The sequence below is a fragment of the Enhydra lutris genome, unplaced genomic scaffold, assembly GCF_002288905.1.
Source record: "Enhydra lutris kenyoni isolate GAN:26980312 unplaced genomic scaffold, ASM228890v2 scaffoldscaffold62, whole genome shotgun sequence".
Classification (NCBI taxonomy): domain Eukaryota; kingdom Metazoa; phylum Chordata; class Mammalia; order Carnivora; family Mustelidae; genus Enhydra; species Enhydra lutris.
Window position 1 is genome coordinate 10,559,795 of NW_019154146.1, and position 25,058 is coordinate 10,584,852.

A 25,058-nucleotide genomic window follows, 5' to 3' on the forward strand; every position below is an offset into this window, starting at 1 on the left:
TAAGTTATGCCTAAATATTACTATTGAAAGACAGAAAATAGTAATATTTGTGTTTGTGCATTCAATGTGTTAACATACCCATGAACCATTTTTAAGCATGAAGAAGTAGGCCAAGGGGTGTCTGGGTGGCTCAGTGGGTTAAGCCTCTGCCTTCAGCTCAGGTCATGATCTCAGGGTCCTGGGATCGAGCCTCGCATTGGGCTTACTGCTCAGCAGGGAGCCCGCTTCCCCCTCTCTGCCTGCCTCTCTGCCTACTTGTGATCTCTCTCTGTCAAATAAATAAAAAAAACTTAAAAAAAAAAAAAAAGAGGTAGGCCAAGATGTATTATTATAATGAATGATAATAATTTATACTGACCTAAAAAAATCAGACTCAGATGAAGTTAAGCATATATGTTGGTTTGAAATTCCCCAAACCTCTTCTCTATTATATATTTTTAAATGGGCATTTAGGATATGCAAATATAAAAAATGGTCAAAAGTGGCACTGCTTTATTATTTTGGGAGATAAATAAGGATAGAATTGAGAGGAATAGTTGTATTTAGTACTCCTGCCTTACACTGCAAATTTTATTTTACTAAATGGATCATAAGGTCTTTCCTTACTGTGGCTTTTACTATTCCTTTTGTTGAAATGCTTATTTTTGACTTCTTACCAGAATTCTCAATGAATCACTGCAAAGCACTATATGCCTCCCAGGGCAATGACACTCCAGGGGCACTATTTTTTTCTTCTCCTTTCCCAGAAGAGAGAGACCACCACTGTTGTAAGGATGTGTTAAATCAAGGCCCCGTTCTTTCTCCTGTTGACATCAGTAATCCAGTATGTAAAGTTCAGACATAAAAAGGGGGCAGTAAAGAACTCGGGCTTGCAGAAAGTGCCGTGTGAGTATTGTAAATACATTTCAAGTGCTAGCCTCTGGCTTTACCACTGAAATTTAAGAGCTAGAATGATTTCCTAAAGTAAGTGTGGGTCAAGGTCCTAAGGCAGCCATTCCGCCCTGGATTTAATATATTCAAGAGGAACATAAAGAACATATGGTGTGAGCAAAACTGAACTCAAACACTCGCTCTTCCTCGTTCAGCTTTCTTTACTCAGTCTTCCTACAAGGTGGCCAAGTCACTCCCAGAAGATGGAGACATGGGACCAGAAGCACACACGTGGTTTGTTCTTTTCACGGTAAACAATAGTGCATCCTCCACAGAATCTTTTATTCCTTGTTTTGGAAAACACGGGAGGGCCTGTCAAGGTGTACACGTCTGTGGGCAGGCATGACTCTCTTTATATGGGGCACACAGAGCAAAGCACTGTGGACGTGACACGTATGGAGGATATGGGAGAAGCCTGGCAAGAACCTTCCGACCCCTGGCCATGACGTACCTCCACGGGGGCAGTGTGAGCGAGAGGCACACCACCCTAACTGCCACCCGGGCCCCTCTCTCCGACAGGCAGCCCAAGGAAACATGCAGCCTGAGCACACCCAGCACACTCGCTGTGCTTTCAAGAAAGCCCCAGCTACCGACCAAGTCCAGCGCTACCAACCGACTCGGCATAATCCCAGTCTGCATTCTGCCCACTTAAAGAGAAAAGGTTTTCATCATTTATTACACCTTCCATATCTTTGATCGGGGAGGGAGGACAGCAGTTCACCAAAAATCATTCACTTCAAGCAAGCAAGCAAGCAAACAAAAACCCCAACAATCTTAGAAACCACTTGGACATCCAACCGTCAGCAACGGTGCTCAAGAGCCAAAACGTCCTTAGAGAAGGACCCTGAAGTCTCTGAGGTCATCACCTATCCGTCTGGTGGATGCATATGCAAGCCATGGTTTTGTAGCTTTTTAAAAAAAGTTTCAAAACAGCAAATTATCTGGTAAGCAGCTAACGCCCCACAAGCGGGCATGGGTTCTGCCAGGAGACTGCTGAGCCGAGTACCTCCAAATCGGGGTTCTTAAGCTTTAGCGAGCACTTATGAGAGATTTGTGCACCATCCAGAAATTCGAAATCTGTAGTTTTAACAAGCATTCTGGGTGATACGTGGTTCTTGATTTTTGAGAACACGGAAGAAAGCTGTCGATCCTGTGGTAATGAGCTTGCCTTTTTTCCTCTGTGAGGGTTAATGGACCTAGTCTGCCCCATACTGGTAGGACGTCAATGGGACACTACCTGTGGGACGGAGCCGTGGTAGGTTGGCGGAAAGATCTGGAATCCCGGCAGGGCTCTTGTGTAAGAGGAAGGCCTGCCTACAGGAGTATATGGCTGTTGCTTTACTATCCGGAGGTTATACGGATGGAAATGCCCTACATTTTGCAGAGCGGCTTCTAGGGAGGCAAACTTAGAACCACAGATGGCAGATAGATTTTGTGGAATTTAGATGTCTTCTCTGAAGATCATGGTTTATACGAAGACAAGCATATAACTAATGAATATTATAAAAGGAAACACAAAGAAGTATAACATAGCTAATAACACAAGGATTATAAAAGGGCATATTTAACAAGGCTATACGTGACTTATACTTTTGCCCACTGCATTATCTAATTCTAATTCTAATTAATGAAAATAATTTTTTTGAAAAAAGCTCCTTTAGAGGGAAAAAAAATCCCCCCCCACTGCTTAGCACCCCACATTTCCTGCATTTTAAAATGAAGAAATAGTTGTCACATTCATACTCACACTGACTCCATTTGAATAATTATTTGCTCACTGAAGCCTGTAACAATTTGTCACTACACAGGAAGATGTTTTTTGGCCCCGAACCCCGTCTATATCACAACTGCCTGAACTCCGCAAAGAGGATGCTGGAATTCCAGTTGCATAAGCTGTCGAGGTTCAGCAAATCCCACTGCCAGCCCTGGACATCAGGGGTGTTATGTGCACCTTCTCCAAAAGTGCCCTTACAGAGAGAACACATTCTGCCCTTATCACCGGTCATTGATCCGCATGGACCCAAAACAAGTAGACTGATGTGATGATGATCGAAGCCATTTGGGGCCCAACTCTAGAAAAAGGTCAAGGACCTTCAGACCAAAACCCATCAGAAGCCAGTCGGTAACTTTATGGGTTCCTTTGCCACTCCTGTTTCCCTCAGAGACTGTAACATAGAGACGGCAGCTTAATGGGCGCCTATCAGGAGACACACAGTATATGCTAACTCGTTAATATTCTTTGGATGTGCTAGCTAGATGACTACTTTCTATCAGGATGCATCTGATGTATAGAACTGGAATAAAATCACCTAAATGTGTAGAGAAGATTTGATAAATGTCTAAATTATTAAAAATTCAATGTTTCGAAATACACAACGCAATAAAAAAATTTTTACTAGCCCATACTAGACTGTGAGGCTAAACAGCCTCTCACTCAACAGATTTCCTCTGCAGGAAGTAACGAAGAGCTGCATTATCTGAATAATAATAATAATGAAAAGAAACTCTGTGAATTTCCATTAAATTGGTTATTCCCCAGGAACACATAAACCTTCTTAGGCAGGGCACGGCGCCATCTACTTGTGGCTGGTTATTTTTGTGGCTCTGGGGTCCAAAGGAAAAAGGGAAAAATGAGTACTGCTAATAGTAGGTGAAAATTTATTGTGCGGTTTCAATGCTCTGAAGTAATTTTATTTCGACGAGCCAGACGAAACACATAATGTCGTAACCCAAATACACTGTTACCTGGGACAGTGCTGAGAAGGGAAGGGGAAGCTTCCGGCTAACAGACTATTGAAGACTGTCCTCTTTCATCTCAAACGTAACAACACCCACCTTGCTGGGATGAATGACCAAAAGCAGGAAGGACTATTCTAGTTATTCAAAAACCTTCCATTTCGCTGCTAGTTTCATTCTTCCTCTTGCACACACTTTTAAAGAGGTGTAATCAGGGAAGGGCACTATTAAATGAGACCCTGGAAACCAATAAGTCAGAAGCTCAGAGAAGATGCAGGCCCAGCCTGGAGCAAAGAAACAACAGCTCCTGGGGTGGCCTTTCAAAGTCCCCAAGAAGGGTGGCAAAAGGCAGAAGAAATGAGAAAAGGTAGTAAGAAAGGGCCAGGCCTCTAACTACACGGTGTTTCCCTAACATACCATGAAACCTCACGGGGTGCACACAACCAGCTACAAGGTGCTTTGTATTCATCAAAGGAGAGCATCCTCCCTGGGACAGCGCCAGCCCCTCCAACAGGCGTTAGAAAGTGACAGGTCCGCTACGACCCACAGTCTCTTCTCATCTCAAGAGCAGCGCTCCTCAACTGCTGGGCAGTGAGGGGCGTGGGGAGGCAGTTCAGGGCCTATGGAATCTGAGAACACGGACTCTTGGCACAGGTGTAGACATTCCTGGTGTTTCCACAAACGTATCCCCTTACTGCACTCACCGGACGGGCTTTGGTAAGAACGCAGTTGTTGACATCACCAAGGGGGTTGAAAATGTTAAACACGATGGAAAATTTAAAACAATCCATTAAGAAAATAATATAGACTTTCTCACTGGAGACGATCTGCAAACAGCGCTTACGAACAACTATTTCCGGGTATGTACTTCAAGGTGAAAAAGTACTTCAACGCCCCTGGTTCTGCCCTTCAATCCCTCCTCTGAAAGGTGAACTCGCACCGAAGGGAGCACCGGTTTTGTCGGGGGATCTTCCAAGACTTCGGATGATGCCCCCCGAGAAGAACAACTCAGCGTATACATCGAGCAGGCAGTCCCCAGGGTCACTGGAACGTGCCCACCCATTACAAAATCACGGAGGCCGCGCAAATCATTCACACAAAATATAACGTGATCCTCACATCTTGAAACATTTACATAGATTGAGCAAGTTTCCAGGCAGCAGACAAGTTGAGTGTGTCCCCTTTTGACCCAAGGATCCCGCTGCTCGGGCCGTTCACCAGTGCAGGCCTTCGGGGAGAGGAGGGGGCGGGGCGGGCAGCTCCCAGAGCGCGGGGCTGACGCGGTTACCTGCTGAGCTGTTCACCATGTTGGGTGTCATGCTGTAGGGGGGTGCCTGGGTGTTCATCAGCCCAGAGCTGTTGTTCACGGGCTGGCTGTAGGGAGAGCTGGAAGCCATAAGTCCACTCTGATTCATGCCGGGAAAACTGCCTTGCCTGTAGGAAGAGAAAGCACATGCATACATACGCTGGCCACGGACACCGGTGGCACGTCACCCGGGGAGCCATTTCTCAGAATGCATCTAGGCGAGGGGCGGGGGCCACTATTTTTCATGTTTGCTTAAAATAACTTATTTCCCGGAAAGAGGGCTGAACTACTGCTAAGTAATTATTTAATCCACTGTGTAAAAATTCCAAGTAATATAAATTCCACAAATAAATTATACATTTTGAATCATGTCAAGTGTTCCAGGTTATGATTTATATAGAGGAATATAAGCAAGAAAGGGGGAAATTGAAATAAGAACAGGAATTACAAAAGCAAGCAAAATTAATTTCTAATGTTTAAGAAGATCTGACTCTGTGAGCATTACTTAGTGTCCTCATATCAAAATCCAGAAGTCAAGGGATGAAAATCAAATGGGCAGTGTGAGAAAGTTATTTAAAAATTATTTCTTCGGGAACGCCTGGGTGGCTCAGTGGGTTAAGCCTCTGCCTTCAGCTCAGGTCATGATCTCAGGGTCCTGGGATCGAGCCCTGAATTGGGCTCTCTGCTCAGCAGGGAGCCTGCTCCCCCCGCCTCACCCCAGCCTCTCTGCCTGCCTCTCTACCTACTTGTGATCTCTGTTTGTCAAATAAATAAATAGAATCTTTAAAAAAAAATTCTTTCTTAGACCTAAATGTTCTGATAGAATGAATGTGGGAGAAAACATTTCTAAAACCCTTCAACCCTGTTACTTAGCATTCTGTAACTAGGTACTATGAAACTCACACCAATATCCCCATATTAACTTTACAGAGTAAACACCAGACTTCCACTTCTTTCTGTAGGCTTTCTTGGGACAGGAAGGAAGGGAGCTTCAACTGGCTGACAGGGTCCCTAAGGGTCACCCTTCCTCAACTGTGATGCAGACTCATGAACTTACATTTTGGTGATTTAGTTTTGCTAGTTTTTTGTGTGTGCTCTGTGAAAGACAAACTTTGCACTCTTGCAAGGGGAAGAGGGTATTTCTTAATCTTAAGGGGACACCTGTGGCACAAAGGCATTTCTCTAACTGCTGGAAATGAGACGGGGAATGGGGGAGGTTTAAATTTCACGGCGCTTTAATTCTCGCAGGAGAATTACCAGGTAGAGAGAAAGATGAAGGCAATGTGACAAAATCTGCGAGAGCCTCCACTGTCGTACTCAAGCATCTCTTACATAAATAGTATACCTTGAGAAAATTTTCCCAACTTTTGGCTACCAGTGTTCCTTCTTAAGAGAAAAACTAATAGGAAGGGTAAAAATCTACACTTGGCGTTATCTGTTCCAAATGTAATATGAGTACAAGCCCCTCCCCCAGCCTCCATTAAGCTGTCATCTGATGACTTTCTGTGTATAACAGTAAAATATTTTTGAAGATTCTTTAAAAGATTAACATAAGTCATTTTAAGAAAAACCCAATATACTATTCTTTTTGTGTAGCAATTTTCAATGGATTCAAATTCCTGGCTGGTGGAAAAAGTTCAAACACAGTCCACTTGGGAAATTCAAAGTATAAGGGTTTGAGTGGGCTTTTTTTTCTTTTCAATATTACATCACCATTCAGAGAATTCCTGTCCAGACAAACACTCGATGATGGCTTAGGACGAACATTCTAGCAGGCTGAAAGACTAATGGCGTGGGTGTGGCTCTGGGAGAAAGGAATGTTACTTCAGCCTTGAATTCTGAGCTCACTGAAGTGCCATTTGGAATAACTACAGACTGCTGAATCAGGATTATAATACCCACTGCAGTTCATTAACAATGTATCTGAGATCATTTGATGGCTTCTGATTAACCTCGAGGTCGTCAAATACTTCTAAATGCATTGCCCCACAGCTGGAAACAGTATTTCTTTATGGTTAGGGTCTTAACATCCAGCATGAAAGTGGCTGGCATTAATTCAAGTATCTTAGGTTCCCCTTCTGACGTGCTCTCATTCAAACAAAAGACACTCACATTTATGCACCTGTTTTGAAAGAAAACAAGAAAAAGTGAAACCTGTTGGGGCTGCTCTCCTAATTCCGCAGCAGATAAATCATCTGAAGAGCGTCCTTAACTTAGGAACAGGTTGGGTTTTCTGAAGACAGCTTTCAAGTCTCAACCAGGGGTGACCTGACCTTTAAGATCCAGGTGCAAAGGCCACCCCCTCTGCAAAGGCCATCCTCACTCCCCCACCTGGAAGCCCCGCCTGCCCCAGACTCTGCCTATCAGAGCCCCCTGCACTTTCTTTTGGATCTTCTAACAAGTTATAGTGCGCGTCTTGGCTCTTATGGGCACGTATGTCTCCGAGAGGAGCAGCTACTGAGCCTGCCCAGCTACTAGAGTAATACTTGGTAAATGAATTGGTAGAAAACGTTGTCATCCGAGTACACAGGCCTCAGGCCACCTCTTCAGGCTTTCCCCAAACTCAGTTTCGCATGTGCTGTGACTCCCGGGTGCGCGGAACAGTAGGGTCCTTGAGCATGCTGGCTTATAACTCAAGAGGCAAAGAGAATCGGAATAGAGAACCCACCAGGCAGGCTCCTGGTAACCCTAATCTAGGATTTCTCCCCCAAGTCTGCACTGTCCACTTGCAATCACTGTAAGATAATGAAGGTATGCATTAGAGGTTAAAAAAAATACCGTTAAAAGTAACAAGAAATTGAAGATGTCGTGCTGCTGGCTACAGTGGTCCTTGATGAAACCATGCCTGTAGTTTTACAAGTTTGGTTAAAATGCCAGGGGTCTTCACTCTGTCACTAGTCACACTTTCCACGGTCACTGGGATCTGGGAGCAAATCTCCTCGGGTCTCTGGGCCTATTTTTGCATGTGAACACGCAGGGACAGATAACAGTAACTGTCATGACTTCTGAGGCCCTAATAAATGCACCTGGCCCAATTTCTAGGCATTGAACACATTTGATTTTTTAAATTCCTGGAGAAAGGTTGGTGGGAATTATGCTTACATACCGAGAAAGAAGGATCAGAGAGACTGAAGAAGTTGCTTGAGGACACACAGCTAGCAGGTGGCAGGAACAGAATGCCTCAGGCCGGCTTTCAGTCCGTGTCCTCTCTCTCTTTCTCCATGGGATCCCTAACACTGCTAGCACTCGATGGGACATGGATAATGGCATAGGGAGCCCACTGTATACTCTCCCTCTATCTACTGTAGTCATCTGTAGTTGTAGACAGCTGACAGATACAAAGTAGAGCTTTTCTTTGGGCTTCCTGAACATCTGCTTCCAGGAAGGAGTTTTACAGGTGCGGCGGGCCCCTCGGGTATCCAAGGAGGGAAGCAGCTGAGAACGACGGGAGTCTTCTCAGGGTGGCCATGTGTGGCCATGAGCACGGCACTTGGCCATCTGTCCAAATGGGGGGAGACAGCCAGTCCTTCCATCATCGCAGAAGAAACCCTATTCATTATTGCTTTGAAAACTACCCGCCAAGACTGTTGGTAATTCTGGACAAGCAAGATGGGCTAATACTAAAAAAAGAAGGCCTTCAATGCACTCTGCTGAATGTTGTAAATTGAGACAATTTTGTTTTGTGGAAGGAAACCTAACATGGCCACCTCTCTGACTAAGTTGAGCGCCCCAACTCACCATGGCGTGCTTAACAGGAGAGGGCACGAGGTGCGGCTATCAGGAGAGGGTTTCTGGGGCTCACGACAAAAATCTTCTCTGGTTGGGCTGACTCCTATGACTTGGACCACAGAGACCTCAAAAGAGGCCCCTTCCAGAGACAGCATCACTGACCGCTAAATCCCTTTCTGACCACAGCAACACTCAGATTGCTGCAAATGGCATCGGGACAGTCTAAGAAGCCAGTCACTCAGACACTCTCTTTTTCAAAAAGAAACAGGGCAACACGACAAAACCAGGTAAAAATGCAAATGGAAACAAGGGCAACACTGTCCACGTAAAACCCTAAGATGTAAGTTGTATCTGGGAAAGCAGAGTACCCTTCCTTGACCTTGGGGGGTGAACTCCTGGGCTATCTGTTACAGGTCTACGGGCTCAGATAGTTTTTGTTACAAATTACTGCTGGCCTGATGCCACAGGTTCCTAACCTGCGCTGGTTGTGGCGATAAATGGCCAATAACGTCTCAGAGGGGACCCAATAAACATTCAGAAGTAATGTCGTATCGGTGCTTTGCTGCTAGTGGACCGCGCGGGAGGCACGTGAGCAAATGGGCCAGGCCCTGTGCTCCCCTGGGCCTTCCGCAACACAGCACTGGCCTGATTTTTTCAAAGTCAAAGCATGATGTGGGGGTTGTTACCTGAACACGTGGACCCACAGATTAACTAGAGGAACTTCACTGAAATCAGTCTTTGGTTGGGACTAGACATAAATGTTTGAGATCTGTCACTCGATGACAAGAACCAGGTTATTATAAGGAGAATAATTCAAAAGTGGAGCCTGTACACCCATTTCCCTAAAGCACTTCTCATCCTGCTTCTCAGTCTATACACACACACACACACACACACACAAGTGATTTTTTTTTTTTAATAGATCTTGCTTTTATTCACTTTGGAGATTTCTCAAACATTACACATTTATCTGCCAACAAAGAGCTGGCTTTGGGGAAAAAACCCAGAAGCAAACACCAATTTTAAAGTGACCATTTCCAGTGGTTCACGGTGAAGGCAGAAAGGGGACTACAGCTTCCAACTACAGCTTGAACCCAGCGGTTAAACGCACCGGTTATGAAACGCTATAAAGGGTAACCGCACATTTTTTCCTAAATACCTTGTTTTAAAGTCAACTACAAGAAAATTTAAAATAAGATCTGTATATGATTTTGGTGCTTTACAAGAATATTTAGGCCACATTGTTTCAGCAATCACCACTATTTTTTCTCAACAGTGACAGACGGGGAAGTGTGAAATGTGTAACTTGAATGTGAGTGGGTTTCTGATGCAGCTCTTTTGAGAAGGGTCGGGACAGAGAGAAGAAATGCTTTGGGACCAGATGCCACAGGAGGGGAGCCACGTCATACAAAGTCCTGGGGGCAAGCCACATGGAGAGAGGCTGCACGCAAGAGTTCTAGCATATCCACGGGAAACATCGTTCCTGAGTCATGTTCACCAGGAACATAAAGCAGGGCGTGCTCCACTGGAAAACGGCATGACTACATACAGATTCTTCTCTACAGGGACTGTCACTGTAGACGCAGCTGGAGTTACGTAGCCAGCAAAGACTGTTTACTGACAAAATTAATTAGGCTAACACCAAAATTTGGAGCATTTTCCCACTTAAACCCAACAGTCTTCAGAACCAGGAACCTAATCTTTGCAAAGCCCAATTCCAGCAGAATTTATTTTTAGAGAGTTCCAACTGTATGCGTAACATTGCACAGGATGCCCTATTTTCAATGTTTTAGAAACAGAAGCTGTTTTCACATGTGCCCGGTATCGCCGGAGAGCACGCTCAACCTGACTCACACCATGTCTACCCCCAAGCAGTACCGAGGACAAATTCAGTCAAAACTATTTTAAATCTAATATCTGTAGCAGGAAAAACACTGCCAGTGCCCCCAAAACAACATAATCAAAACAGAAAAGCCAGCCATCCGTGCCCCAGCCCGTTTCCATTGTGGCTAATCCATCGCACGCCTGTGACAACATGTGCACTAGCATATTTCGGTGGCAAAATAATGCTATTGGTTCAACAAGCGAGAGACTCAATCCTGGGAAGGTAAAGTGGCAATTTGTATCTTTAAAACCAAAGACGACATGGGGCGCCTGGGTGGCTCAGTCGGTTGAGCGTCTGCCTTCGGCTCAGGTCATGATCCCAGGTCCTGGGATCGAGTTCCACATCGGGCTTCCTGCTCAGCAGGGAGCCTGCCTCTCCCTCGCTCTGCCTGCTGCTCTGCCTACTTGTGATCTTTCTCCGGGTCAAATAAATAAAATCTTAAAAAAAAAAACAAAAAAAAACCACCCAAAACCAAAGATGACGAAGAGAAGTGCCAACGATTTACAAACAGTAGATTCCTGTGGAAATACACAGCCACGTGTTATTTAAAAAAAAAACTAACAACAACCGTACACCTTTTGCTCAGGGAGACACGGCAGAAATAACTAACATTAATCAGAAACATCTTCTGTTTATTGGTAGTTACAATCACTTGTTCGAGATGAGTGTTTTAAGACTGGTGTGCGCGGGGACGGGGCAGGAGGAGCACAACAACAGGAGGGCTAAGCAGAGAAACAAGTCAAATTGCCGGAGCGGACGGCCACGTCCATGTGCGAGCACGCTCTGTTGTGGAGGCCGAGGTGGGAGGACGGGGGAGCCTGCAGTCAGGGAGGTCGGGAAAGTTCTCTGAGAAATGGATGCCAGTCCCCCCTCCTCTCCCCTCACACCTCATCTCTGGCCAGATCAGCGGGATTCACTTGGGTGAGGAGAGGAGAGGACACCATGGCTCAGGGGTCTGGCAGCAGGGGCAGTTGGTGGACTAGAGGGCGTGACCGTGGAGAGGGACTGAAGGGCCTTGTCCCCTGGGGCCTGTGGTTCTGTGGGGTCCTGTCTGTAGGCTGGGACAATCGGAAAGAGACTAGGGGTTGTTAAGCAGGAGCAATGGCCTAAAGAGATGTGTTTCAAAGGCATCGTCCCCTGCCTGTGGACAGGAAGACACACGGGTGGCGCGAATGGACCTAGGGCCGCAGGTGTGCAGTTACTCCAAGAGCAGGTAAGAGAGGCCAGGAGGGCAGTGGCACAGCCACTCTCAGAGGCACATTTGACAGGATGGGGTGAGGAATGAGATACTGGGTGGAAAGGAGAGGGGCACTAAGGTGTCTCCCAGGTGTCCAGCTCGCACGAGAGGCTGGGTGAGGGGGCAGTCACTGAGAGGTAATGTCACGTGGGCAGCGGGAGGCTCAAGTCTGAGAAGCAGAGGGAGAGTTCTAGAACTCATCTTCGCTTCCTGTGCTCTTACAACCCTTCTCTAGTCTTTGGTTTAAGATCTTCCCTCGTCGTGAATGCGATCCCTTTCGAGGCAGCCTGTTCCCTTCCAGAAGGCTGAAAAGTGCAGGACATCAGCCACAAAGCTATAGCAGTAATTAATCACTTTCCAGCAGCTATAAATTAATAACTCCCCAAAACCTTTGGTCATTGATACATTTCAGTTTTATTTTTTCCTTTGAGAATGGGCAAAAAAGGAACGTCATTTTTCAAGAGCTCTATGAAAAAGACCCTTTCGACAGAGGGGCTGTGGTAACTCTGTTCACTGGTCTCGAGAATGGTCTCTGGAGTGGGTGCACAGTGCGTGGCAAACGGCAGACGAGCTCTCCCTGGCGTGTCCGGCCACAGCCCGCATCACACGCGCTGCCCCCGGGTCCCCTCGGCCTCTCAAGCATTTCTCCGGGGCGTCTTCGCCTTTCTTCCAAGAGTTGTGTTTTCACCCTGCATCTCGGGGAGGCGGTTTCTACTACGCAGCGAGGAATCCCGCATATTCCATCTTGATTTCCTAAAAGGCTCTAATACCAGGAACATCTTTTCCCTTTCTGTTAACTGCTTCATGAAGCCTTCTCGGCGGGATCCAACCTGTTATCAGTCCTGCTCCTGGCATCGCCGCTAAAACGCACCTGTTGTGCAGTTTCAAGATTAAGTCCTTGTCTGCCTCAATGCAGGTACCCCCTTTCGGTTGTTCCTAAAGCCGCTGACGGATTGTCACCTTCTTTCTCAAAGCAACCAGGAGAACAAATAGAGCTCGAGGGTTCTGAGGCGAGAGACTTCCCTGTCAGGGTGTGAAGAAAATGCAAAAAGCGTTTGGCTGCCTGAAGTCTGCTAACTGATAACTGAGAATGTTCTCTCCATCTCCACGTTGATTTGGGGTTGGTAAGCCCATTGTTCTGTGATTCCTAACAATTGCTGGCAATCAGACAAAGACGAACAGCAAGTCTCCCTTCCTTCAGAGACTGCCTGTTGACTCCCAGCACACGGGCTGCCTCAGGCTCAGGGCGGAGACCAAAGCCATGGGGGGCAGGTGTGGGTCCCCAAACCTGTCTCTTCCCCGGAAGAGGAGGACCCCTGGACTCTGTGGGTTCTGGTGCACGTAGCTTTTCACTGGGTCCTGGTAAGATGCAGATCGCACAGCTCCCCGGAAAGTAAAACTAGTTGCCGCTGAGGTCGCCCACAGAAAGAAAACAGTGCTCTTTTCTGTGTTATGTCAGAGATCTTAAAGTTAATTTTGCAATTATGATACCATTAAGAAAAGATCTTGAGTAATTCCTAAGGAGGGCTATTCCTTTTCAGTGATGGAAGTACCCACCCTTTACCCCAGGACATCCCCTTTCTGGGCACAAGGTGTAGGAGAGAGTGACGTCAGAGGTACCAGCACCGCAGACAGGTGCACCGCTTGACAAATACTGAGGAGCTCCGCCACAGCACCCATCCAGAACCAACCCAAGCGATACCTGGGAATGTGGTCATGAAGAATGCACAGATCCCGTATGCACTCACGGACTTCTTGTACCTAAACAGGCCAGTCTATCGCATGAAAAAGAGAAAGAATCCGGGTCCTGAGATCTCCATCTCATAAACTTGCTAGAGTGATATCCTGTAAAGCCCTCTAACAGAGAATACACTTGTCCCGGCTCTAATGCCAGGAAATATTCAGTCCAGTCATTTCTAACTTACAACAAAATCATCCTAAAATTCTTAGAGATTTCCCGAGCTGAAAGCAGCGCTGGTCCACAAAGTTACTTCATTTGTTGAAGCAACACTATTCAAAATTAGGGTAAAATGTGTTGTAGGAAAAGCCTGAATGCTGAGCAAAAAGTCTAGTTCATGACCTCCTCACCATTTGCTCTTACCTGGTATCTAACAGTCAAAGGCCATTTAGAAAGAGTTAACTTTCAAAAGCCACAGACAAAACCTTATGGGGTTCTGTAGCTGTGATTTTTTGTTCATTTTTAAAAAAATCTATTCATGGAAGTGAAATTCAACATAAGAATTAAGGTCACCTTGGGAGTTGCTCCCACAGCCCTTTACGCTACCAGCTAAGGGGTCCCGGGAGCCCCTTGCCCATGATTGTCATATGGTCACCCAGGATGCTTCCCAAACCCCAGACCGGGACAGACTATGACACAGAGCAGGTCCTCTTCACTGCATTTAAACTGTCCCTGGTGCCGTCAGCCCCAAACACAGCTGAGATGATGCAATTTCGCACAGAGCAGGACGGGGTGCTTCCCGCAGTCAGCCTGAGTGCTTTGCAGGGTGGCGATGAGGCCGGTGCTGCTCCCTGAGATACATGTGACTTCAACCATCTTGCCTTTTCGTAACCGTGGAGAACTCGCGTTGCCTGCACTGTGGTGCTGACTTCCCCTGGGGAGAGATGGACTGGAAAGCCAATTCCAGAGAGGACCATCCCAGCTGGTCTGGTGGGGCTGCGAGGTCTGTGGGGCAGAGATGCTAGTGGCCATGAGGTCAGACATGCAGACAATGGTTTAGCCAAGTAAAAAGGGGCACAGTCCACCAATGTGAGGCTCCCTTGGGTTAGTAACGGGAGCTCTGACCCACTATATATGTCACCACGAGTCACCTTAGATGCTGAGGACAGCACCCAGGTTTGGACTGGGGCATAGACAGGAGATACTCTGAATGAGGAAGGCAGGTCTAGACACGGTGGGGAGCCTGGAATATTGCAGAATGTGAGGAGGACAACCGTGTCTGAGAGGGCAGAAGGCAGAAAGTCAGAGGATTTGGGGAGACCAACTTGGCCCTAAGTCAAGAGACTGCCAAAGCCCGAGATATGGTTTCAGGTTTGCACACCCATTAGTTTCTCCAAATGCTATCCAGTAACCAAGGCTCGGGTCTAGAATTCTCCTCTGATATCTCTTAGGGACAAAAAAGTGGGCATCTGACTTTCCACTTTCCACTGCGTCCCTCTGAGTTTCCCCTAGTTCTCTTCAGGGAGCAGGAATCCCAAAGGCCAAGCCTTAGACATGTGCTGGCCACCCCAGGGCCGCTTAGGGGGTTACAAAAAATACAGGCTCGTGAGCCTCCCCCTGCCAGTGGCTGGGGTGGATACAACTCCTGCCAGGCAACACAGTCGCTTGTTTAGGGAACTTCACAGACCCTAATCCATGAAAGGTTTGCTCTACATTTTGGACTTGGGATTCCTTGGATCTCATTAAACTGGAAAAAAAAAAATATATATATATATGTATATATATAAAATCTTATAAAATCTTAGTCTTTTAAGAATTAGTATTTGGGGGGGCACCTGGGTGGCTCAGTCGTTGGGCGTCTGCCTTCAGCTCAGGTCATGATCTCAGGGTCCTGGGATCAAGCCCCACATTGGCGGGGAGCTTGGCTCTCCCTCTCCTGCTCTGCGGGAAGCCTGCTTCTCCCTCTCCCACTCCCCCTGCTTGTGTTCCCTCTCTCACTGTGTGTGAGTGTGTGTGTGTGTGTCTCTCTCTCTCTCTCTGTCAAATAAATAAATAAATAAAAAAATAATCTTAAAAAAAAAAAAAAAAAAAAGAATTAGTATTTGGGGCACCTGGGTGGCTCTGTTGGTTAAGTGTCCGACTCTTGATTTCGGCTCAGGTCATGATCTTGGAGTCATGGGGTCGAGCCCCCACACCAGGCTCCGCGCTTAGTGCAGAATCTCCTTGAGATTTTTTCTCCCTCTCCCTCTGCCTATCTCCCTGCTCCACGTGCATGTGTGCACTCTTGTAAATAAATAAATAAAATGTCTTAAAAAAATTAGTGTTTCATTTTTTTTTTTTAAGTAGGCTCCAGGCCCAATGTGGGGCTTGAACTCATGACCTTGAGATCGAGTCACACACTCTACTGACTGAGCCAGCCAAGCACCCCTTGGTTTACCACTGTTTGATTTGAAGACTAATAAAAATATACTCTGTGGTTACCATGATAGTTATGAAACTCTGAAAGATTTGATTAAAGTCATACTCTTAAAATGCCAACAGAATACTCAATTCTAAATTCTGAAGGGAAAAGAGGCTAAAAACTAAGCACAGTATTTAGATGATAATGCAAAGGCTTACATTTAATTGTAGAAATAAAAACTCTACTTAAGCCTTTGAAATCTTTTCTTTGTCTTTCAATAATGTGACTTCTCTAATCACAGTTGTTATTTTAAAACCTAACTGTCCAAAATCCAAAGGGCTAAACTCTTTGTTAATACACATCACTCACAGTCCCTTCAGGCCCGTGGACCCCACGGCAACTGGGTCTTGACACATTTAGAAGTTTTTTGCCCCTTCCCTTTGACATTTTAATGCACTATCTCCATTAACGTATTTCCACATCAGTGGCTCCCGGCCCATCAGCAGAATTGCGTCATACTGGCTTCAAGGAGAATAATACAGAAAAAGTGCCTTGCTGGCGAACAGCAACAGGGGAAATGAATTATAAATACACCTCCCTAAAGACAGTTGCTGGAAGACACGTGTGTATGTGGGATGCCCATGAGATATGGACGTAAGCGGCTCTCTATAGCCCAGAGGACAGGCTAACCCACTGCTTGTCCGTGGAGCAGAGGAAGACCACTGATCAAGTTACCTTACGATTAAGATGATTTCATGGGATATAATGAGTGGCAAAGGTTAAAAAATAGAATTCCCAATCTCTTGTTTCACTGAAAACAAAAATATTTTTTAAAAAGATTTATTTATTTTAGAGAGAGAGAAAGTGCTAGAAACAGCTAATGAGGGGGGGAGGTGCAGAAGGAGAGAGAGAAACCCAACCAGACTTTGTGCCCCGGTAGCGGGGCTCGATCCCACAACCTTGAGATCACAACCAGGAGTTGGCCACTCAACCGACTATGCCGCCCGGGCGCCTCCTAAAAACAAAAATATTTTAACAAAACTGATTTCGGTTACCTAGTTTTTGGTCTGCTGTAAGTATTAAAACGTAGGTCTCCAGATTCATGGTTGTGATAGTCGGTATAGAAGTTCCCTTGCAGGCAAGAGTGATACAACTTTCCAAACTGACTCACTTTTGCTCATTTTTTTCCCTTAAAACTAAGAAGCCTACGAGTCTGGCTCTTTCTGAAGTTCAGTCAGTCCACAGGCACGTCTCTGGGGGACAGCACAGGGAAGATGGATGTGGCTGTGCCAGCATCAGTGGCTGTGCGCACCTGTGGGTCCAAGTGCCGACTCGGAGCCCTTCCTCCAACAGCCACGCTCTGGTCGCGACGATGCCGGGTGCTAAAGCCAGACCAGAGGGCCGAGACTCAAACCCATCCGTGTGCCCTCGAGCAAACAGTGACTTCATGTCACAAGGCGCGTGGTTCCAGAAATGGTGACAACTGCTGTGTGTGGGGTCTGGGCGGGGAGGTGCCAGGCCCGTGGTTCCCTACAGGGGCATCGCAGGGAGGGCCGGGAACTGAAGCCCGGACTGTAACTCAGAAGCATGATCTCCACCCAGACTTGGGCTGATGGCTGGTTTCTGGCAGGAGAATGGCCTTTAGGCATGATGGAGAACTAAAATTAAGGCGTTTTCTTTTAAAGGGAAAATCGAGAGAGACTGCACTTAGTGAAGGAAGAGCCATTTGTGCAGGACACAGAGCCGGCCTTGCCCACCTGTCCCTGGCGGAAGGGTCCTGAGCAAGTAACTCAGAGAGACTTGTTTTCTCCACCATGAACTCAGGGGACAGAGGCCGGATGAGACCTACAATCCCTCCAGCTCTGAGGTTCTACTGTTCTGTCACAGAAACCAAACCCTCTTGGAATGCAGAACGGAACATTATCTTCCTTCTTTTTAAAAAATTTTATTTGAGAGAGAGACAGTGCGAGCAGGAGAGGCGGAGGGAGAGAGAGAATTCCAAGCAGACATCCCTGCTGAGCACAGAGCCCGATGTGGGGTTAGATCTCAGCACCCCAAGATCACGACCCAAGCCGAAACCAGGAGTCAGGTGCTCAACCGACTGCGCCCCCCCAGACACCCTTGAAACATTCTTGTTCTGATGAAAGAGCATAAGGATCTGTGTCAGAACTCTGACATAAGCCACCTCAAGTCACCAAAGACGAGATTCAAACTGATACCCGCGGGTGCTGGGGCAGCAGTCTTCAGGGAACCGAAGGATACCCCGGCCTAAAGATGTGGGGCTTGGTGGGCTGTCTACAAGTTCACCGAAGTCATGCTTCATCCTGGGGCTCATGTCCAAGGCAAAAACCTGGGTAATTCCGATGTAGCCAAATCCACAAATCGGCTGTATTTGGCAGGAATGTTAGCTGTTGGACGCTTCCAGGTGCCGCCCAGAATGGATGGATGGATGGAGGCAAAACCCACTTAGCAGCCGAGGGAAATTTTGTTTACATGTCTGTGTGGCCTCAGATTCATGGCAACGGTTCTTTTGGGGTAGTGGCCAAAGTCCCTCCTAATCTTCTGGCCAGCTTTGGCTCTCCTCTGCGGACAATGTCTCAACTCTGTTCAACATGGTGCCATAGACAGCCATCAGAACTGGACGGAGGGTGACAGTCACTTGCTGTCCCTGAACTAGGCTTCCCATCAATCATCTAATGTGTCCACCTCTCTCTCAGTACTTCAAAAGAGCACCACCTTAACTAGAAATGCTTTAAAACTAAACAGAGCAGGGACGCCTGGGAGGCTCAGTCGCTTAAGTATCTGCCTTCAGCTCAGGTCATGATCCTGGGGGTCTTGGGATTGAGCCCCCGGGTTGGGCTCCCTGCTCAGCGGGGAGCCTGCTTCTCCCTCTCCCTCTGTTACTTCCCCAGCTTGTGCTCGCTCTCTCAAATAAATAAATAAAATCTTTAAAAAAAAAAAAACTAAACACAACAATGCATTTTCTGAGTAAAACGTGTATCAGTGTATATGGCGGGGCGAGGGGCATCCTGGACAAATGCATGGTATAAATTACTGATTCCAAATGATTAGACATTATTACTGAGCTAATCTAGTACTTGAACAGTAAGAGTCACCATATTCTATTGTAAATCCTGGTAATCAAAACAAGGAATTCCTTTATTCAAAAAGTAAACAAGAAAAAAAAAAACCCCCAATCTTCTACACGTTCCTTAACCTACTCAGTGCAGCACGTGGGTTTCACCCTTCTCATGCCAGCCTTAAAAAGGGAATTAGTGAAACGGCTTCCAACCAGTCAGACCCGTGTGCTTTCTGTACCGTCTTCTCTGCAATGAGCTGTGAAAGCCCGGAGTGTAGCTGCCGTAAGCTGGCATGTCTCACAGCGAGCTCTCTGTTCCTGTCTAATTGCACACGTATGTGCGCGCACACACACTCACTACCATTGTCATTAATATGTCTTTTTCAGGTTCTTTCAGAGTCTCTGGGCCCTGTGGGACTCTGACTCGAGAAAGAAGGCGTTTTAACAAACTCTGTGAGGATGTTTCTGCAAGGCCACTTCTTCCCCACAGGAGAAACTGACGTTCAGCGAACGGGTTTTTCCAAACTGCCCACCTGCCTTCCGCCCAGCACGGCTACCAACGGGGAAGACGACAAAAACAAAAGCAAAAACACGACTTTGCTGCAAGGAGATGTGGAAAGCAAAAGCACGTTGAAAACCAAATTTCTCAACCCACAGCACTAAAACATGTACTACACATGTTTTCTCACGCTCAAGCTTCTGCTTTGGGGAAAAAAAAAAGGCACAACAGGTTATGTGGATGGTGAAGGGCAAAGGAAGGAAGATTTAAAATAGAAATAAAACTTTCTTTTCTTTCTTTTTTAGAAAGAATGCTGTAGACATAAAAAGGCAAAATTCTGAGCTCACGGGGATGGGGCCGCAAAGATGAGCCTTTGCCAAGTGTCCTTTACAAGATTTTCAAAGACGAACTCCAACATCTTTCTTGTTCTTATTTTTAATTAAGGAGGAGGTGTTGTGTTCTAAGGAAGCTATGCGGATGCTGTTGGCTGAAACGCAGATTGGATCTTCTCGTGCTGGTTAGCTAACATTGATTTTCTGCCCCAGTGGAAGAGATTTTACTCTGATGCATGCCATTTAAATTCATTTTACACAGCTGCTTAATGTGGCTTGGCAAGGCACAGCCAAACTAGCTTTGTGGGACTAAATAGAACTCCAGAGTTGGTGAGGGACAGATCCTATGGATTAGCAGCTGATGATGAATGCCTCCCTCTCCCCACTGTTATTTTCCTACTGACTCATGGACTGACCTTGAAGGTACCACAAGAGAGGAGGAAAAGAGGAAAAGACAAAGTCCCAAAAGAATTATGTTTACCTAATTCTACATTTATTATTTCGCTTTTAGGATTATGTTTACAAAATTCTGTATTTGTTGGCCCACGTTTAGGACCATGTTTACAGGATTTAGAACTCTCGACTGCAAAATTATCATTTGCTCTTGCTGTCTAAATAAATGTATCCCGAATATAAAACTAGTGGAAGGCTGTCTGTGTTACGTATTCACAACAAGTCGTGAAAGCACAGTTGTATATGTTTAATCTTTAAACAAAGCCAGCGGACTGTTCCCGTTTTATCTTCAGCAAAAATGTGGCGTGTTTCTACTGCAGCTACTGAACAGAATTCAATCTCTGTGGGATAATCTTATCATTACGATATGGGAAACAATATCAATAATAATATTTTCACTAAATAAATTGCTCAATAATAATATACCATAGGAGCATTTACTAAGCTAAAAATGGTGACAGCCTGCTCTTATAAAGCTCTGTAGTAAGGAAAGAAGAAAGACACTTTTTGTTGCTGTATGTAATTCCTGTGTTGAAATTGACAATATGGCAACACTATGTTTAGAAAGCAAATTCTGTGTTGGAGGATTTGGTTGCATTTTTCTGGTGACTTCAATATTCTAAAACTCCTTGGGAGAAGGAAGTAACAGAAATCTTTGGCACAGATGTCTGTTCAGTGATGATATAATGAAACCCCTCTTAAGTCCTATTAATAACCTGAGTCATGTCTCCTGCAGAGAGTCTCCTGTCAAATAAGGTCGCTGTGCTCGGAATTCGGGGGTGTGTGTGGGAGCGGGTCACCGTAGTGGCGGGAATGACAGTAACACAGTCGTGATAACAGTGCTGTACGACACAAGTTCCCAGACAACACGAGGACGACAGTGGGGGAAATCACGCCAGGGGAGGTGACTTCATTACTCTGATGGAGCTCAGAGTGTGCATTTCCCTCTCAGGCACGAAGGAGAAGCAGCCATGCCCAAAGCCATGCAGAGACGGGATCCGGGGACGGCATGCAGGGCGCCACCACACTACCACGGAACCGTCCAGAAGAGTGAAAAACGAAACAGAACAAAACGAACAAAAACCCCGAAACAAACGAAAAGAAACAAAAAGACGACCCCCTCTGGGATGGATTTCCTTTCAGGTCTTTCGCTTTCTTGCTTGGGGTGTTCCTTTCGCAGCCGGATGGCACGGTCATTAACAGTTTAAAAAAAAAAAAAAATGCCCAGGTCCCGCAGCAAGTCAGGTATGTGGCTACCTACCCGTACTGGTCAGGCTGGTGCATCATGGGAGCCTGAGAGTTGCCATAGTTGGGGTGCTGGGAAGAAAACATGGGGCGTCCCCCAGCCCCAGACTGGCTGGGATAAGCAGGCGACCTAATGTATGGTGGCCTAAAGCAGAACAGAAGAACAACTTCTTTGGATTTGTTCTGTAGACAAGTCTGAATCCCCCTGCGCTTTCGGTTCTCTCCACGCGTGGGTGTGAGCGCTACAGAATGTGGCCTCGGCCTCTGTCCCATGCAGCTGCCTGCCAGGGGGACCGGAGATGGTTCCTCGAAAAAAGGGCGGGGAGGAGGGCAGGGCGAAGGAGAGAGATGGGGAAGACTGTCAGAGCTGGTCCCCATGCATACGTCAGTGCACCCCTGACTCCGGGACAAGCCAAAACGCACAGTCCTCAGAGCGCCCCGAGGGCTGCAGCGGGCAGCCCAGGAAGGCAAGGCTCTGGGGTGGCCGGCCACTCAGAGGCAGATGTGACAAGCCAGGGATGTGTTCCTCTGCACGATTCGGTGGAAAATGCCACATCGGCTGATTCCGGAAGGGAACAGCACAAGACTTTTAGGTGGAACAGCTGGTTATGCCCTGTCCCTCTGGGTGTCTTCCTCCCAGGCCACCAGCCGCAGCCTCTGGTGCCATCTGGCACTTTCCACCTGAGAGGAGCTGGGGCAACCATGGACAATTCGGTTCAACCGATCTCAGAACTTCAGCTGGACCAGGCGAACCGGTGTTCGTGGACGGGTTTATTAAAACACTCCCTAAGGCCTGTGTGGGTTCCATTTTGTATAGAAAGGGGTGGGGTTTGGGAGATTTTAAGGAACTGTAATATGGATGAGAGAGAGAAAGAGAATGACTGACTTTCATTTTGATTCCTCAAGGGAAATTTATCATTATTTGGAGCAAACGTGAGACTAAAGGGGTCCCTAACATCCCCCAAATAGCAGCTTCAGAGGAAAAGTAACAAAGGGACACATTTAAACACACACACACACACACACACACACACACACACACACATTTTTCTTTCCCTTTGACAAAAATCTGATGCTTCTATCTTTTCTTCTGAAGACACCCTATCTTCATATGTAGCTTTCAATGTGCTTTGATTTAAAACATATTTTAACATTTGTTCAACATAATGTAAAACATACCTATAAATGCTTCTCTTAAAACTATTCACTTCTGTCTCATAAATTTTTCATTAAGTATGTTATTTTTATGCAGGTTAAATAACTTCAACAATTTTAAAAATCAAGATTAAAAACAAGTAAGTGAGGCTGAAACCTTGCTCTGTCAACTTAAAACTTTATGAAATATTATCTTTGCTTTACTGGCCACATTTTCGTTTGGACAGATAGAGAGGTAGGGCTAGAAAAATAAAATCTACCATGAGAGTATGAAATCCATAATCTCACACAGAAACATTTAGACAAACACAAACAATACGAATATGTGCATAGACAAAGTTCCTATTTTATAAAGATTGTTATGGTGGGTTAAAAAAAGAAAGGAAGGTGGTTCTTTTTCAGTAGTTTAGATTTTAGAAGCCTACTTTTTCAGCTTTAGACCTTTCCTGCTTAACCCTTGCTCCTCTAACGGGACACCCAGCTACGCCGCCGCCCTGGGGCGCGGGTTGCGAGGTCTAGTCACAGTCACTCCGAACGAGCTCCCACAGCGGACTCGGCCACCACTCAGGTTCCCTCTGTGTCTCACAGATCGTGGTCTGCCACTGACTTCTCTGTACTTTATGGGACAACGTGTGTGAACACCAAAGGGACGGCCAAGCCGAGCGACACCGCACTCCCCACCCCGGGTGACACGGGCGCAGGGCCCGCTCGCAGGTGCGCACGCAGACCACCTGCCCCGACGGCATACCTGCTCTGGGCTGAGTTAGCAGCGGCCTGCATCACTGCGGCGGCTGCCTCCTGTGCCTTACGGTTCACGGTTGGCATCGGCGGCCCCATTCCTGGCCCTCCCTGCTGAGACATGCCGGGAGAACTGGGGGTCATGCTGCTCATATTTCCAGGAAATGGTCTGTTCTGCATCCCAGCTGATGGCATTCGTCCCAGGGGCATAGCACCACATGGCTGGCTTGGCCCTTGTCCATGCATCTGGTTGTTGGCATTGATGCCCATGCCGGGCCCCGGGCCGCTGTAGCTTGCACTGGGCACCCCGCTATACGTTGGGGGTCTGGAGTAGTTACCTAAACAAAAAGCAAACACAAATTAAAGCCTTTTACTCAGTATCTGGACTGGTGAGAACATTTGCTGGAAATGCTTCTTGTCCAACAATGTGGTCAACACAGAATGGCAGTCATTATCCTTATTAACCCTTCCCCTGTTGGCACGGATGAGGCTGGCTGTGTCAACACGTGCTCGCTCGGCCCATTCCAAAGGCAAAGAGCCACACAGGACCACAGCGAGATGGAGGGAACATGCAGGCTAATCATCCAGACCATCCAGAAACAGGCAGGGGATGCTGGTAGTGAGTGTTGCCTCACTCCACCCAACGCTCACATGCTTACCTTTTAAGCAAAGTCATGATTTCAACCCTAGTCCTTGGGAACACACCACTGAGAATGCGTGACTACGTCACCACTGTGCTCGACAGTCCTGATCCGGGGCTCTCAGAAAGACAACATGCGAGACAAATGTGTGCTCAAAATTATCCTCCAAAACCCCACAGGAGGGGCGCCTGGGTGGCTCAGTGGATTAAGCCTCTGCCTTTGGCTCAGGTCATGATCTCAGGGTCCTGGGATCAAGCCCCGCATTGGGCTCTCTGCTCAGCGGGGAGCCTGCTCCCCGCCCCCCGCCTGCCTCTGCCTACTTGTGATCTCTGTCAAATAAATAAATAAAATCTTAAAAAATAATAATAAAAAAATAAAACCCCACTGGGGATGCCATGTGGGGGCTCAACAGCAGTCCGGCCAAACAATCCGCTTTTCTCTGGTGCTGGGAGCACATCTGGTTTGTGTGTTTTTTTTCACCTGAGCACCAGATGAAGCAGCTAGTTTGTGCTTGGTGCCTGTCTTATGAACTACGGTTTCAAGCACTACCCGAACGTGGGCTCAGTGAAATGGGGACACCACGGGGAGCAGGCAGAGCCTGAGGAGGAAGTGAGGGACCACAAGTGCACCTCCAGCCTCCCTTCACAGTGGGGGACACACTGAGGAGAACGGGCTTTAAGGGTCCCAACTATTTCAGTAGTTCTGTCTTCTCTCTCCTTCCACACCTTTTATTTTGACTGAGTGTACATAGATTAAATTCAAATAAATTAAAGGCATATGTAACGTCATTCCAATAATAATAATAATTGAAGATAGTAACTGCCGAACCACACCACGTACGACACGCGGGGCTAAATGCTTTGCTTCGATGATTACATTCATTTCTCCAATAACCACATGAAATACATATAAATGATGACGATTCCATCTACAAATGGAGAAAATCAACAGCTAGTAGGTTAGGAGTCAAGCTCAAGCAAAAAGATTCTGGGAGCCATGTAATTAACCAATAAA

The 25,058-nt window shown here is 46.6% G+C and overlaps 1 protein-coding gene across 1 annotated transcript in view; it reads right to left on the bottom strand.

The window, feature by feature from the left end:
• LOC111158721 (AT-rich interaction domain 1B) overlaps positions 1-25,058 on the bottom strand; it is a 441,226-nt gene that overhangs the window by 38,674 nt on the left and 377,494 nt on the right. Inside the window, 2 exon segments of the mRNA XM_022520948.1 lie at positions 4,955-5,100; positions 23,414-23,741. Coding sequence (XP_022376656.1) covers positions 4,955-5,100; positions 23,414-23,741 — 474 coding nt within the window.